At 41.9% G+C, this 15,047-nt stretch overlaps 1 protein-coding gene across 4 annotated transcripts in view; it reads left to right on the top strand.

Moving 5' to 3' along the window:
• Positions 1-13,712, top strand: part of JCAD (junctional cadherin 5 associated) — a 31,662-nt gene extending 17,950 nt beyond the window's left edge. For 3 of the 4 annotated variants that reach the window (XM_030444094.1, XM_030444093.1, XM_030444092.1), the window contains 2 exons: positions 1,059-4,693; positions 8,700-13,712. In XM_030444094.1, coding sequence (XP_030299954.1) covers positions 1,180-4,693; positions 8,700-8,734 — 3,549 coding nt within the window. In that variant the 5' untranslated portion in view covers positions 1,059-1,179 and the 3' untranslated portion in view covers positions 8,735-13,712. Of the gene's footprint in view, positions 1-1,058; positions 5,134-8,699 lie in introns of those variants that run through there. The other variant, XM_030444091.1, reaches the window with a different exon arrangement.
• The last annotated feature ends 1,335 nt before the right edge of the window (positions 13,713-15,047 follow it).

Here is a 15,047-nt window from a genome sequence, read left to right as displayed (position 1 = left end):
AAGAGCCAGATGACACTGTTTATATACCTTGGGGTGGAGGGAAGAGAAATAAATTCTTGGGTTCTATCTACATACTTGTCCTGTTTCTGTCAATTTTGATTTTTCTTTACAGTCTTGTGCTGGTGATAGCTACATAGTGTAAAGGCAGTTATATTGTTGGACACCTTAGGTACAAGAACAGCAAACACAGTTCAAGTAGATTAATTATTGATATGGAATGGTCCCAATTTTGTTCAGCAGTAATATATTACATACTTTACAGTCTGTTCAGAGCACACAAAGAGCCTATTCTGTTCATGTAAATCTGTGTTCTGAATTTCTAATGCACACTAAAATGTCCAACGTCTTTCATGTTGCAGTAATAGATTGCTGGAGTTAATCCCTCTTTTCTTTAACAGTGTTATATTTCTTTTGAGTTTTTTAGATTTCAAATGTTGGTTCCATCTTATTCAGAACTGTACTGATATATTACCATTGTTGGAGCGTGCATCATTTCATCCAAAGAGCTTTGAAGAAATTTGTTCCCTTTGAAAGATGAATTAGAATCAACACTGGAAATGCCGTATTAAATTTCAGCTCTTGTACTAGGATGCAAATCATGCTTCTCACAAAATATATGTTATGAAATAGTCCCTGCCTATTCTGCCTACCTCATCTTTTTAACTTTGGATTCCTCTTAAGCTTGTGTACCATGGTAGTCTCCTTGATGGCCTGGAAGTTGCAGAGTAGAAAAATAAGTTCAACACAATTGTTACTGATTTTCTGGTGTTCATGGAGAAGGGCTGTGCATGTTTGCACATCACATAACTGTGTGCCTTTGTTTCTAACAGCTTTGCATAGCTAACAACATGCGAAGAGAGGCATCACTCCCTTCTTTTACTCATGTTAATGACTGCCTTTTAAGTCCTCTTGTTAAAATAATTCAGTCATCTCATTGCAAATAGGTCTCACAAACCCCATTGCCATAACTCAACATTTAACCTCCTAATGGCCTTACCCATAAGGGAAAGAAAAGGGAATCTGTACAAACTGCTTGTGATGCTGCCTTTCTTTTTCAGGGTTTATGACAGGCCTCAATTAGCATGGTCTTCCCAGCCCAAGACTGATAAAGATCTTGCCTACTGGAGAAGACGAGGACAGGACTTCAGTGTGCTCCTGGGCTATTCCCAGAAAGGCTGCATGGAAATGAAAGGCCTGGCGACAGCCCCAGGGGCACCCCAGCAGCCCAGGGAGAGTCACCTGAAGGTGGGGATGGGTCCAGGGTATGTCAGAAGAAGTGGCTTGCAGGAGAACTGCGAAGCGCCCGGCGACTGCAAATGGCAAAGTCTGGGAATGGAAAGCTGGAACCAGCCAAAAAAGGTAGGGAGGCAAATGTCTGAGGGTGACAGGGAGAAACTACTTCACGAGCTGTATTCACTGACCCTGGGAGACAACGTACTGAGCACCCACAAGGGGAAATCGCAGTCCTTGCCCAGGGTCCTTTCACCAGAGAGTATGAGGTGCGTGGAAATGCCTGCCCTGACCAACAGCAACAACTCACTCACTGTAACTAAAGCCCCCTCCTATCCCTCAAACAGACTGAGTGTGGAACCAGTCAAGCACCATGAAACGGGAGGCCATTTCCTTCCCCTTGTGAAACCCAAGTATGGGAGACCTCTGAAGCCTCCGTCCTATGAACTGCAGCGGCAGACAAGGGCACCTGCAGAAACCATGGGTTTTCAGGACCACTACCAGAAAGATGAATCTGTCCCCTACTTAGCCAAAGTTAATGAGCCAAGGCAAGATGTTTGCATTCAAGACCCTGGTTTGGAGCCCCCAGTCTATGTACCTCCTCCATCCTACAAATCCCCATCTCACCAAAACTTGACCCCACGTCCCCTCAGTGAAGTGCCTAACAATGAGGCGTACGCCAGCAGCAACCAGCAGGGCCCTGTGGAGCAGGTTGTCCCCTGCCAACGATCAGCTGTGAATACCTTTGAAGCAGGGAGTGGCCCTTGCAAAGACAACCATCTTACTCATGGGAAGCAAAGCCATGTGAGGCGTCCTGCTGATTACCTGCGTTCTGTTCAGTATATTCCCTTTGATGATCCTCGGATACGACACATTAAAATTGCACCACCGGAAGGTCTGCAGGACAACAGTAAATACACTGAGAATGCATCCAGTCCCAGTTCTGGTGCTTTGCAAGAGAGAGATCTTGAAGTACAGTACAACAGTGCCTTCTTGGATGCATCTAACTTGCCCATTTCTGCAAAGGGAGAAAGAACTTCCGACAGCTCCACCAACAGCAACAGATGGTTGGCACCATCCATCCAAGATCAGGGAAATTGTGCCTTGCCGGACCAAAGAGATAGTTGTAGCACAACTAATCACAGCCCCCATAACAAAACCAGCACAGAGTACACAAAAGGCAAACTTTCTGTAACAAATTCACATATGGACAGCACCTGTGAGACTGTTACAAAAGTGAAAAAGTTTGAACCTGGAACCGGGATGCAGAGCAAAAAGAGTTCAAAGAAAAAAATGAATGAAACTATATTTTGTTTGGTCTCTATCCCAGTGAAATCAGAATCCAATCTGCCAGATACAGATAGGAACAACAACATAACCCAGAGCCCTGATAAGAACGGGTTTGATAACAATGGGGCTTTGCAAGAACAAAGTCTCTTAAGTATGTCTTCAACAGACTTGGAGTTACAAGCTCTTACAGGAAGCATGACCAATAAAAATGAGTTACAAAAACAAGAGTTGTGGAGACCAGAAGAGTTCAAACAAATGAATGACCTCAGATTTATTCAGCCTACAAAACACAGAGAGCTCAAATACTCTGGCTCCTGGCCAGGTGATCAGTACAAAGACCAGCAGACACAGACAAGTTTCTCTGAAGAACCTAAAAGCCCACAGTTTTTCCATGGTACAAAGCCTGAGCAGCCCAATAGTAACCAACTGTCTCCGAAGCTCCCAGGGTGTATGGTATCCACGATAGGGTCTAAACAGGCAGGGCCTGATGAGAGAATCTGCAGACAGAATGCTTATGGCATGAAGGGTCAGATGTACCTCAACCAGTCTAGCAACAGTGCATTTTCCAGGACTGCCACCTCAGTCCTTCAGGCTCACTCCCCAAAAGCCCATCAGAGCCAGCCTGTGCCTGCCCAGGAGAGGGAAAATGGCCTTCTTTCCAAAGGAGATATAGTTAAGGGAGAAGCAGGTGCTCCCTGCAACAGTAAAGAGCTGTTTGGGCAGTTCCTATTGAAGCCTGTAAGTCGCCGTCCCTGGGATGCTATAAGTGAGCTAGAAAGTTTTAACAAGGAGCTGCAAGAGCAGGAGGAGAGCACAAGCAGTGAAGATGAGTTGGAAAGTGTTACAGCTTCTCTGCAGGCAGGTGCCTTTACACAGAGTAGGGCATCCAGAAATGAGAGGCCGAGCCAGGAGGAAAGTTGTGTTGGGAAATTTGAAACAGTTGTACCAGAGGTGCCTGCATTTAAGTCAGGAAGAGTTAAAAGTAAGTCTGAAAGTTGGAGTGTGGAAATGGAGCATGGCAGCAAGCTGGGTTGCATTGGCTCTCAAGGCTCCTCAAAGCCAGGAGGGAGCAGTGAAGGAGTTGGGCCAGCAGATGGAAGTCTGATAACAGAAATGAGGACAGGGGAAGCCAAGAGCAGAACCAACAAGCAGCTAGTGCATATGGGCCCTCTGGAGAAAGTTTTGTCCAGTAGCCCAAACAATTCATGTCACAGCAATCCTTTCAATAACCCTGTCTTGCAGGAGATGAGTGAAGACCAAAATTACCTAGACTTTGTTAAACTGAGTAAAGGTGCAACTCCCACAAATGACACAGTATTAGAGAGAGGCTCAATAACACGCTTGTCACTAACAAAGAGGAACCAAGGGCACTCTGAGCCAGATCTGAGGTCAGTGGGACTTGATGTAACTTCAGGACCCGGTGCTAACAATTCTGACCACTCTTCAAATGCAAATGCAGTGGAAATCCCTGTGAATGAGTCACTGCAGGCAAGAGCTGCAAGAATTTTAGGCATAGATATAGCAGTGGAGTCTCTCCTTCCAGATGACAAGGTTGGGCCCCTCTCAGGCCCAGCAAATGGTGCCCAGGACTCTGAGTCATCAGTGGGCAGCACAGTAAGTGACAAAGAAGGAAAAAAGGATGTTTCCTATGAAGGCAGGCGAAAGTGTGGCTGGACAGAGAGTGCTCTCTTTGTCAGAGTGGGAGGCCGATCTTCACACCCTGTTGAACACCAGACCACTCAACAGGAAACCAGTGCTAAAACATTGGTAACTGAGCCAGTTCTTGAACAGCCTACGAGTTCAAGCCAACCTGAGGATCAAAACTTGGTTTGCAAGTCAGCTGCGTATCAGCATTCAGAAAAGAAAGTGAGAAGCACTTCGAAAGTGATAGAGACACTTCAAGGCAAGCTGACTTCTCCACCGAGCCGGACTGCCATGGATCGCTTGGTGCGGATGAAAGAAGTGGATTCGGTGTCCCGGATGAGACGTTTGAGCATTAAGAGTGCAGATTCAGGAGAGGAGGTGGATGAGGAGAAGCTGTCAAGGGTACAGGAGGAGAGAGGAAGCAAACTGGCAAGCTCAGGGGCTGTTTCCAAGCGTATTATCTCTCTCAGTGAAAACGGATATTTAAGTGGAATAGACAAGAAGAAGACTGACAGAGATTTTTCTTTAGGTAAGACCCTATCTATTACGGGAGATCCGAGTGGGTACTGTTTCCTTATGTAAGGGCATGATTGGTTTACTCATACCCACATAATGCTGCTCAAATAGTAACAGGCTGTAGGTGGTTCAGCCCCCATCTGGTTGCCACCCCCTTTGCTCTCCTTGTGGAATAGATAACATGAGTGTTCTCTGATCCCATTTTAGGAAAAGTTACTGTAAAACTCACTTGTGATACTGAAACTCTTTCACAGAGACACGAGTGCTCCTTGAGGTCTTATCTCTGTTGACTTGTTTCAGGGAATGGCCAGCTTCAAACAGCAGGATTCAAAATAGTCACTCTAGTGCCAGTGTTTGGGAACACGTGGAGATGTAATCATAGCCTCTCCTTGAATACACATTTTTTCCCTCTTTAATACTTAAGTAGACACATACTGTATCAGAGTTCAGAAGAAACTAAAAATAAAAGTCTGATGTTCTTCTGTGAAGCCTCTGGGAAATGGCTGCATTAAGGGGCCTGGAAAATTCTCTCTCTCTCATGAATATTTTCCAGATCATATGTTGAGAATAACTGTTATCCCCAGGTCAAATGGAAAGTTGACTTTTTCAATGAACACCTTTTATTGGTTTTTTTTTAAGTTTCTCATCTCTCAGCATATAAACTTGTGTAGTCCATATGCATCCCCAAAGTAACATCTCTTCTCTCTCCAAAACAGTTTTCATAGAGCATTCCGTTAAATAACTGAAAAACTGTGTTGCCATAGATCAGTATAAAGGGATAAATCTCCCAGGCCACCTGTCTAGTCCATTAAATTAATTGGAGTGAGCAAATACATGGTGTGAAAGTTTTAAATTAGTAGTAATCTCCTTCCTTTTTCCATTCTGTCTGTAACAGCTGACATTCTACCTTGAAACCTTCACAGGCTCATTAAATCTCATTGATATAAATCTATTCACAGTTTTCCAGTACAGAGGGACTGAAATTAAATCAATTTACCTACTCCCATCTGAAGAGATTTATTTGTATGAGTTCTATTTGTATGAGTTGACTCCTGCAGTCTTACAGCCTTTGCCTTCATGTCTTTTTCTGTATCTCACAGCTCTGTGTCTCTTCCTGCTCTGAACTATAGTTCTCTAGACCAATTTTTCCAAACAGGCTAATTCAGCTCCCTTGTACCCATCAGATCTAGTATGCTCCATATGCATTTCATATGCTTTTCTCCCTTAAGAGTTTCTGCTGGAGTGAAGACAATAACTGATGTGGTGACATGACTTTGGGGATGTATCAAAACAGATTGTGTGTGTTTTATTGGAGTTACTCTGCAGTAAATTAGGTCTAAATTTATCCCTATTGCTGACAATGCCAGGCTTGTATTCCTATTCCATGTGTTCCTATTGCAGCAGTTCCCTCACAGATGTAATAGCCCCCCCCCCAATGTCTGGATAGCTCGGATGTCCCTTCCTGCTGCACACATCCAGTGTCACAGTGTCACATGCACTCACCTGGGATGGGAAGGTGTCTTCCCCACCAGCCTCTTCCCATGCAAAGGGACCCTGATTTGTAGATCTTCACCTTACTTTAACAGGACAGAACTGAAAATTCGTATTTGTAGAAAGTCTTGATATGAATTCCTCTTTTAAGCCTTACTTACATCTTCCAGATTAGCTCACTGGTATAATTAAAAGCCAAAATGTGTATTAATCCTGGAAAATCCTTGTATTTGTTTTTTTGAAGAGTAAATATTGTTAAAAGCCATTCTATTTGGAGTGAGGTGGGCAGACTGGGCCTGTCACAGAGGCTGGAGCCCTTAGCAGGATCAGGCTTTCACATGTGTAATACAGCTTGGCAGACAAACAGTCAGCTCAGAATAAAAGCTCTGCTGAAACTCAGTGCAAGAAGCTCATCTTACTATGCAAATGCTGCCATTAACAGAACATCTCCAAATGTTCCCAAATGCATTGGATGTCTTTTCTCCTTTGCTATTTGAAGATTGCTTCCATGACGCTGCTGATCTGCTTTTGTTTCTGTAAAGAGCATTTAAAATGAGCTTAACCAAATGTTAAATAAACATTTCTGTATCAGTGCCAGAACTCCAGTGTTTGTCCCCCTGAAGTGTGACATAGCCTGGTAGTCTGGCCCTTTTGTGTCCTTGGTTTAGGTGCTGAGGGTGTGGGTAAACTTTCAAGGAATAAACTGAACCATACAGAGGTTCCATGTCTTGTGGCCTCATTTTCTCAATGCTGCCACTCCCTGAAACGGTGAGCACCTGCAGTTTTGTGGGGAGGTCTATTAGTGTGTCCAGCCTGAGGAAAATCAGGCTTCTGCATTGTGAATCTATTTTTATTCTTAGGTCAGCCTCAGACAGAATAGTTCAGAATTTGTGTAAGTTCTAGCAGTTTAGATGGCAAAATGTTTACAGTTGGAAAAATATTACTGCTTTAGAAGCACCTTCCCACACCACCAATGCAGTAAGTTTAGAAAGATGAAACCTTGTCCTGGAGTGCACCAGTCCTTATAAACTTTTTTCCTCTTGATTTTTTTGCATTCATCTGGTGTCTGTTCTTGAAGTTTGGAAATACCAGAAGAGGCTGAATAGCAATAAGCAGTTCTGAAAACATAGGTGTTGCTGGCACAGATTCCTTTCTTGGCTGTCCTAGCAATTTGAGGAGAGTGGGCAAGAGATGTGAGAGAAGTGATAGAGGATGCTGCAGCAGGAATCCACCCACTTGGGCCAAATCCAAAAGTTCTCTCTTCGCCAGTCCCCCCTTTATATAAGCCTGAATGCCACAGATGGACACTTGGACACAGGAATAAAAATTTCCCTCTGAGGATTTTTATGCTTGTTTCAATGAAGACATTTACTCACATCAGCATGGAAGTCCTGAGGGTGAATGTTTTACTCTGAGGTGTGATATTCATACATGCAGCTATTTTCATGCTCAGCTGTTTCAATGTGAGTGCAGTGGGAGTACAGCCTGCAGGAGGGACATTTAAGGTTAGCAGAGATACCCAGATTGTGTAAGAGCAGCAAGTAGGATGGGAGCACAGGCTGCAGTGCTAGCTTGTCCAGGCCCCTGTGTGCCTCCAGGTTCCTCTGCAGGTAGCCCTGGTGCCTCCATGCTGTGACCATGCATCCCAAGGACCTCAGAGTAAGACACACATGCATGATAGCATAGGGCAGACAGAACTGACAAAGCCAAGCCCTTTCGTTGCAGTCCTATCCCAAAATCACAAGGGTGAAGGAAAAGGCTCCTATCTGCTGGCTTCTTGGCAGCTGAATTAACCCAATAATGGCAATTGAATAAACCCAATTTAAAAAAATCTGATAGAAGAGTGTCCTTGAGGCTTCAGAAAAAGAAAATAAATGTGGGCTGTCCTATGAACTGACAAGAGGTAAGCTGGAAATAAACATCAGTATTAGTAAGGCAGTCCAGTGCTTTAGTGAATAATGTTGAGAACATGAGCTGCAGTTTTGCAGACTGAAGCAAGAAAGCCTAACCATAGTGATGCAAGACAACTGTGCTGTCCTGCATTCTGTTGAATTAACTGAAACCAAGGATTTGCAATCAGCTGAAAGATCCTAATGACTGGATGGCAGCATCAACTTCTTCAGCCAACTTTAAACACTCTGTTAGGATGATTAAAACATTTACTTGTCCTTAGTCTTCAGTAAAAGGAGGCAAATCTTATGTCCTTCCCTGTGAAAGCATCTAAAGCCTAAAAGTAATCACTTAACAGTCAGTGTGCTTGTTCCTACCTACCCAAGGCTTCTGTTTCCAAGTTCTATCTATCCAAGTTCCCCCTGAATTGCACTGCTTTCTACAGAATTGCAGAATTTGGATCAGGACCATGGTATATATCTTTATGGGTATAAGTCCAGTATTTACTTACTTTTCTAAATAAAATAGGGAAAATATGTCTACCTCGTGCAGATAGTAATGTTGAATAGGTTTCACAATACATTATTAATAGTGTTTTCTTGTTTGGTTTGGGTTTTTGTTTTTCTTTTTTTTTTCAGAAACGTATGACCCCACCAAAGTTGAAAAGGTGTGAGATGAATGAAGAGGCGAATAGAGATTTCTGCTCTACTAAGAATGTTTCACCGATTTTTTTTTTTTTCTGGATGGTTTTTGTTTGTTTTTTGTTCTTTGATGCTTGGAAATTGCCTCCATTTGTGGTGTTCATGGTGTACTGATAATGCCTTTACCACTGCCACTAGGAATTAGCTATTCGTGTCTGAAACTATTGCAGAAAACACAGAAAAATCTGACTTCTACATTGGAACCATCTGGCTTTGTAGTGTTAAGACTTAATACCTGCCGCTGGCAAAGAGTTTTTATCTAAACTCTGTTTCAGTCTTCAGCAGGGATGATGAAATGCATGAAATGAGGCTTTTGAGCTTTCTCTTTGGTGTAAATGTAAACGTGGGAGATTAGTGAAATGATTTTTAAAAGAATGTGAATTTATAAGCTAAACTTCTAAGTATCTACAGTCTAAACTTTGTTTAACTTAAGGGATTTTTGTCCATAAGTAGAAAGTGCTGCTGCACTACATGGGGGAAGGAATGCAAGAGAATGGTAGCAAAGACTGATTGTGAATTTATTTCTGACTTCCAGAGTTTGAATTTACTCAGATTAATACTTACTTGCCACCTAGAGAGAAGAAAATGAAAAACCCCAAGGTTCTAAAAGATGGAAGACTTTTGTAGTCGTGTACAGAACGTGTAATTACAGTAGCTGGCAACTAGGGTTTCAAACCAATGCAAAGTATACCACTGGCTGTTTTGCACTCAGTATTACCTATTTTTGTTTTGCTGTTTAGAAATTCTTTATATGAAAGAATAGTAGCTGGTTTAAAATAGCCCATTTTAACAAAGTAACTATATTTCTTGTTACAGAATACTATCTATTTTTCTATGATGTAAACAATTGCTAACAAGTGGCAAGTATAAAGAAGTATTAATATTATTATTATATTTTAAGAAGACTTATCCCTCTGACTGAAGGTGCCCCAAGGAGATTTCACTTGTATATCTTAATGCACATTCCATATTGCCACATACTCTGTAGTGCTACCTTATTTTGTTCTCAAAAGAGCCATCTGTGTATGTTTGTTTGTACAAGAGGGTTAATTTCTACTTTTTTCCCACTCAACCCTTGGATTATTCTTGTTGGAGCCCCTTTCTGAAACACAGCTGAGAACTATCTGGGCTAGTGCTGCTGCCATTACATTCCAGTGACAGTGATTACCAAAAAGTGGGTTTGCATCTTTGTCCCAGTGTCTCTGAGGTGCTCAGATAAAATACCTGTTTTCTTTCTTTTACTTTGTTCCGTTTTAGAGATTATGGGTTTGGATTAGGCCCGTCTATAAAAATTAACAAAACTGAGTTTAATTCTTCCCTGAATGCTGGGAAGGAGTTTAGGTGTCTTCTTGACAGCGAAGAAATGGCTTTAAGTATATTTTATCTGCACATACAAATGCATGAATTACAGAGTTTGTAATAAAGCCTATGCATTCTGCTCTTTGATACTGGATTAGCTTGTATAGTATCTGTGTCTTAAAACCCTTTATGTCCACTCCAGTGTTTTTTTGTGAGTACATGTATACTAACATCCTTCTGATTATTTGTTCATGTATATCAGCAGTCTACTCTGTTTTTTAGAATTATTATTTTTTTTAAATCTCTAATTTCTTGGCGTATTTTTTCCTAAGTCTATAATTTGGAAAGAATGACAGGGAAAAACACTCATCCTGTGTTTTGGCAGCAAGAGTTTCTTGTCTGTAACACATGATTCTGTTACATATGGACTATTTAAAGCTTGTTTGAAAAGAAAATGTGGCGTATATTTTATTTCATTAACTCTTGTGCATGCTGTGTAGCAATACTTGTTGACAAACTGTTCCCCACACTCTTACTATATCCACCTTTCTTCAAAACCATCTTCAAGCTAGTAAATAGCTACAAAATGTGTGATCCGTCCCCCACTCCAACTCTGCCCATATAAAGAAACAACAAACATTTATTAAAAAGAATTCCTTCAACTCTCATCATCCTACTTACCAGTAAAGTTGAGTATGCATGGCAGTAACTTGGAAGTTTTAATTAGTCCTTGATTTATAGAGAACAGTAAATTGTCCCATATAACCAGTCCTGCTACCTTCAGTTCATGTCTCTGTGGAAAAAGAGTTCTCTGTGCATTTTATGTGGGGGTTAATTGATTTTGCAATGTGTCTGTTTCATCAGTTATGTCAAGCACTTACTTTTCCAACACACATAAATAACTAAGATCTTAAAAAAGAAAAATAAAATTAAAAAAAAAAAACAAAAGGAAAACAATAAGGAAAAAGGAATATTTCAGAGAAGATTTTAGACTCTTTATTGGCTAAGAATGAGAAATCAAAACCTAGAAAGGTTGTAAGCTTTGTTTTGCAGTAGTATGTGACTGACCAGTGAATGAAAGACTAGAGTTCATACTGCTTTAAAAACTCTGTATTCCTCTAACAGCATTGGCTGTTTCATTTCATACTATGTTACAGACAACTAAGAAATTCATACAGTACTGTTTATGAATTATTGTGGCTCAGTGTTTCTACAGTACCTGTAATGTTGCTATCAAAATGGGCTGGATACTTTCATAGCTGAACACCTTTCCAGAAACCACCAGTTGCCAACAGCAGTCAACAGAAAGCTCTTTTTACACCTAATGTAACATAGAATTATATAGATTGGTTTGGGTTGAAAAGAACCTCAAAGAGCATCGAGTTCCATCCCCCCTGCATGGGCAGGGACACATCCCACTAGACCAGGTTGCTCAAAGCTTGAACACTGATGGGGGAGGGGAACATCCACAACTCCTCTGGGCACAACTCTGCCAGTGTCTGATCACCCGTATAGTGAAGATGTAGTTAAAAAACAGTAAATGGTGACTTTCAGTGCCTGTCTCAATGAGTGCATAAAACTTCGATGGCAACAGCTGTCACTGCTAATGGCAACAGCAGGAGCTCAGGGGTGATGGGAGGCAGAGGGAGGTGATGGGCTGTTTCCAGTGTCTCCTCGAATGCAGTTGAGTGACAGCAGCGCAGCAGTGAGGAACTGTGCACTTATCTTTAGTCTCAGAAGGAAGAGTGGAGCTAGAATCCCAGAAACCATGTTGTTACAAGCTGCTGTGCATCCAGATTATGCTGCTGCAAGATTGCTGCAGCTGGGGAAGCAGGCGTTGGATGCCAGGTTACCAAAGTGCTTGATTGGGAAGATACTGGTATCACAAGAATCCTCAGGAATTCATGCAAAAATCCCAGGCCTGGTTTATACATTTAAAAAATGTTTAAGAGGGAGACTCCTTAAGAGATGAATAGCTAAATAGGACCTGTCATCTCCTTCCCATTGAACCCAGAATGGGTAACCAGAGGATGGAGATGAAGATGCTCGAGGTAATAGTGGCAATAAGCTGGTGGCCTCGCTAAGGCTCCAGGAAGATACTCAACGACCCAATGTTTCAGGCTCTCCTGACTGACAAGCAGAGAAGGGTCCCAGCCCAGCCCGGCAGTCCAGGGAGTGCCCCGTGGGCGGGCGGCAGCGCTGGGGGTTGGGAGGGCAAAGCGCTCCCCCCCGCGGCACCGGTGCCGGTCCCACCAAGAACCGCTGGTTCCGGAGCCCTCTCCAGCCCCCATGCTGGAGGCCTTTTGAATGGGATGGAAGTGTGGTCTGAGAAGAGCTTTGAGGTCTGTGTTTCAAACCCCCCTGGCCTCCCAGCTAAAAAGGGTGGGGTGGGGCCGGCAAAGGAGAGGAATCCCTTTGGATGAGACAGGATGACCGAGAATGGAAATGCCTGGTGATGTCCCTGACTAAGTGTCTCTTGTTAGCTACTGACTCAAGAAACCTTCTCAGGACACAAGAGCTGTTGTATTTCATGCCACAGGTTTATTTTCACTGCAAACAACTCTATCATGGATCGAAACCATCGAGTTTCCTTGACTCAGATCCTGGTTTTGGGAGCAAACAGTCTGTATACCAACACATCCATCCAATAACGCTTGAAAGAAGGACAGCATATGCTTAGAGTGGTAATGTAACAGCATTAATCTGACATGCTTAGAAAATAACCAGTCCCATCAAGCTCATTCACATATAATGACAGGAATTTAGTAAAATGTTTGTTTACTTAATATCATAAATCAGTATTAATATCTAGGATCAACATTCTGTTGCCTTTGCATGTGGAGAGCCAGCTGAATGCTAGCTTTATAGTACTCAACCTTCTCTTTGGGTTAAAATATTGGTATTTTCTTCAGTGCCCCTTTTCTAAGGAAAAACAAGTGAAGAGAGAAGGAGAAAAGTGCAAATGAAATGTCTTTGCATTTTAAATGTCAGAAGTTCTTGCAATTGCAACGTGGGTGCTTCTGTCCAGGTTCAAGATCTGACAGAGGCAAGTATTTGTCCGAGGTGAATCTTCATTTGACAGGAACCATCAGCTCAAAGAAAAGAGACAAAACAGTGTTAAAAGGAACGGAAAGAACTGACAGCTTGTCATCCTTCTGAATATTTTCTGTAAAGCTGTTCTTTTGGAGGACATGGTATTTTCTTGGTTGAGGATCAAACAATCCCCTGATTTCCCTCCACTGGCAATAAGCCATGATGCTGCAGTCCTAATTTACTGGAGTAAATCTATTACAAGTGGAGTCTAAAAAGTTTAAAATTCTATTCTTCTGCATAATCCAAATAAAAGATCAAGCTGAAGATTTTGTGAGATGATGACTGTATCACTGAATTTATTAGAAAAGTTGGGAAACTGTGATTTAATTCTTACTCAAACTTGCATGAAAATGTTCACTGCAACTCCCTCTGGGGGCTAAATGAAAGCTGTTTACCATCAACTCTATTTTTAAAGAAAAAAATGTTTCAAAGAAAGAAAAAGGGAAATCCTGGTATCAATAGCTAAGCCCCAAACCACAACACTACCTCCCACCCATGCTGAAAAATATGTTTGCAATATGGCTTGCAGAGCTGCACAGCAGGGAGAGGGTGAAGGGAACTTAAGTCAGAATTGACCGACACATGGCTGAGATTAGAAATAAAAATGGAATTTCCCATCCAAGAGAAACCACAATAACATACAGATTATAAAATGAAGGAGGAACTTTCCACCTTCAACAGCATCAATCTCGGCCTTCTTTCAAGCTCTGAACCAGAAGAGAAAATAATCAGAACCATTCCAAAACCATTCCCAACCTGCAAGGAAAACAAGGGCATCCATGTGCTGTATCAATATATCAGTATCTTTGTGTCTTTATACAATGCAGATAATTCTCCACATTGACTTTCAAGATACTGTGGCCTATCTCCAGAACTAATACTATATCATCACTATGGTTCTCAGCTCTAACAAGCCCAAGAACAGATTTAGAGGAAATAGGGGTAAGCAATTACAAAACTTTTATAATATATCAAAACATGAATGTGTTTTAAGAATTTTCTTTGTATTTTCTTCTGCACAATGCAAATACTGTTTTTCTCGGCTTATGTGTAAACAGGAGGGGTGCTGTTATTCAAGAGGAGACATTCTCCAAATAAAGATTTTGCATGGATATGCTCTCTGTGATGTTGTTGATGTTGTTATCATGGGACAAAATGAAGCATGTGCTCTGATGTTTGCATTGCCTTTGAGAAAGATAAATGTATTGGTGATGTGTTAACAGGCTGCAGTATTCTCCAGGGCACTGCTCCTTTAAAATCTGTTGTTGTGATTAGCCTGTTACACCAACAGGTTACAAAAATTGTGTTTACTTGAAAAAATTACTTTCCACACCCATAATGTCTCGGGTCTGCACAGACTGTAGGTCACTCAAGTTATGTTCTGTTTGTTTGCTACCTTTAGGGTATGTTCTGCCTCTGTGCAAGAGTCAATTCCTCTTGTACTGCCTGGCAACCAGCCATCTGTACTGGGTAAGCCCTGGTGTCAAAGCATTGTCCACTCCATGTGAGTATTTTCCACTCCCTTTGCACAAGTTGATATGGCACTGGGATAGTTTACTTTGGCTCTGTTGCAGTAAAGAATGCCATGTTCTGTATTTGTACTGATAGGACTTCAAGGGAGCTAAATAATCGAGTTAATATATATTAAAAAAAAACAACTTGCAGGCAAAGGTGTAGGCTGCTCATGGCCAGACTGTGCAGTGCTGTGTTTTTTCCCTGGTTCACAAGCAGGCTAGACCTTACTGTAATGCTCTACATTACTATGTAGAAGCAATGGATTCATCCTGGTACTCCTCACTTGTCACTAACAGACCTGTGGAACAAAGGACCCAACAGACCTGGAGAGGCTGAAGATGGAAATCATTGGTAGTTTAGCTCTCCTTTTCTTTCCAT

The sequence above is a fragment of the Calypte anna genome, chromosome 2 (genome assembly GCF_003957555.1).
Source record: "Calypte anna isolate BGI_N300 chromosome 2, bCalAnn1_v1.p, whole genome shotgun sequence".
Taxonomy (NCBI): Eukaryota; Metazoa; Chordata; class Aves; order Apodiformes; family Trochilidae; genus Calypte; species Calypte anna.
This window is presented reverse-complemented; position numbering and strand designations above follow the sequence as displayed.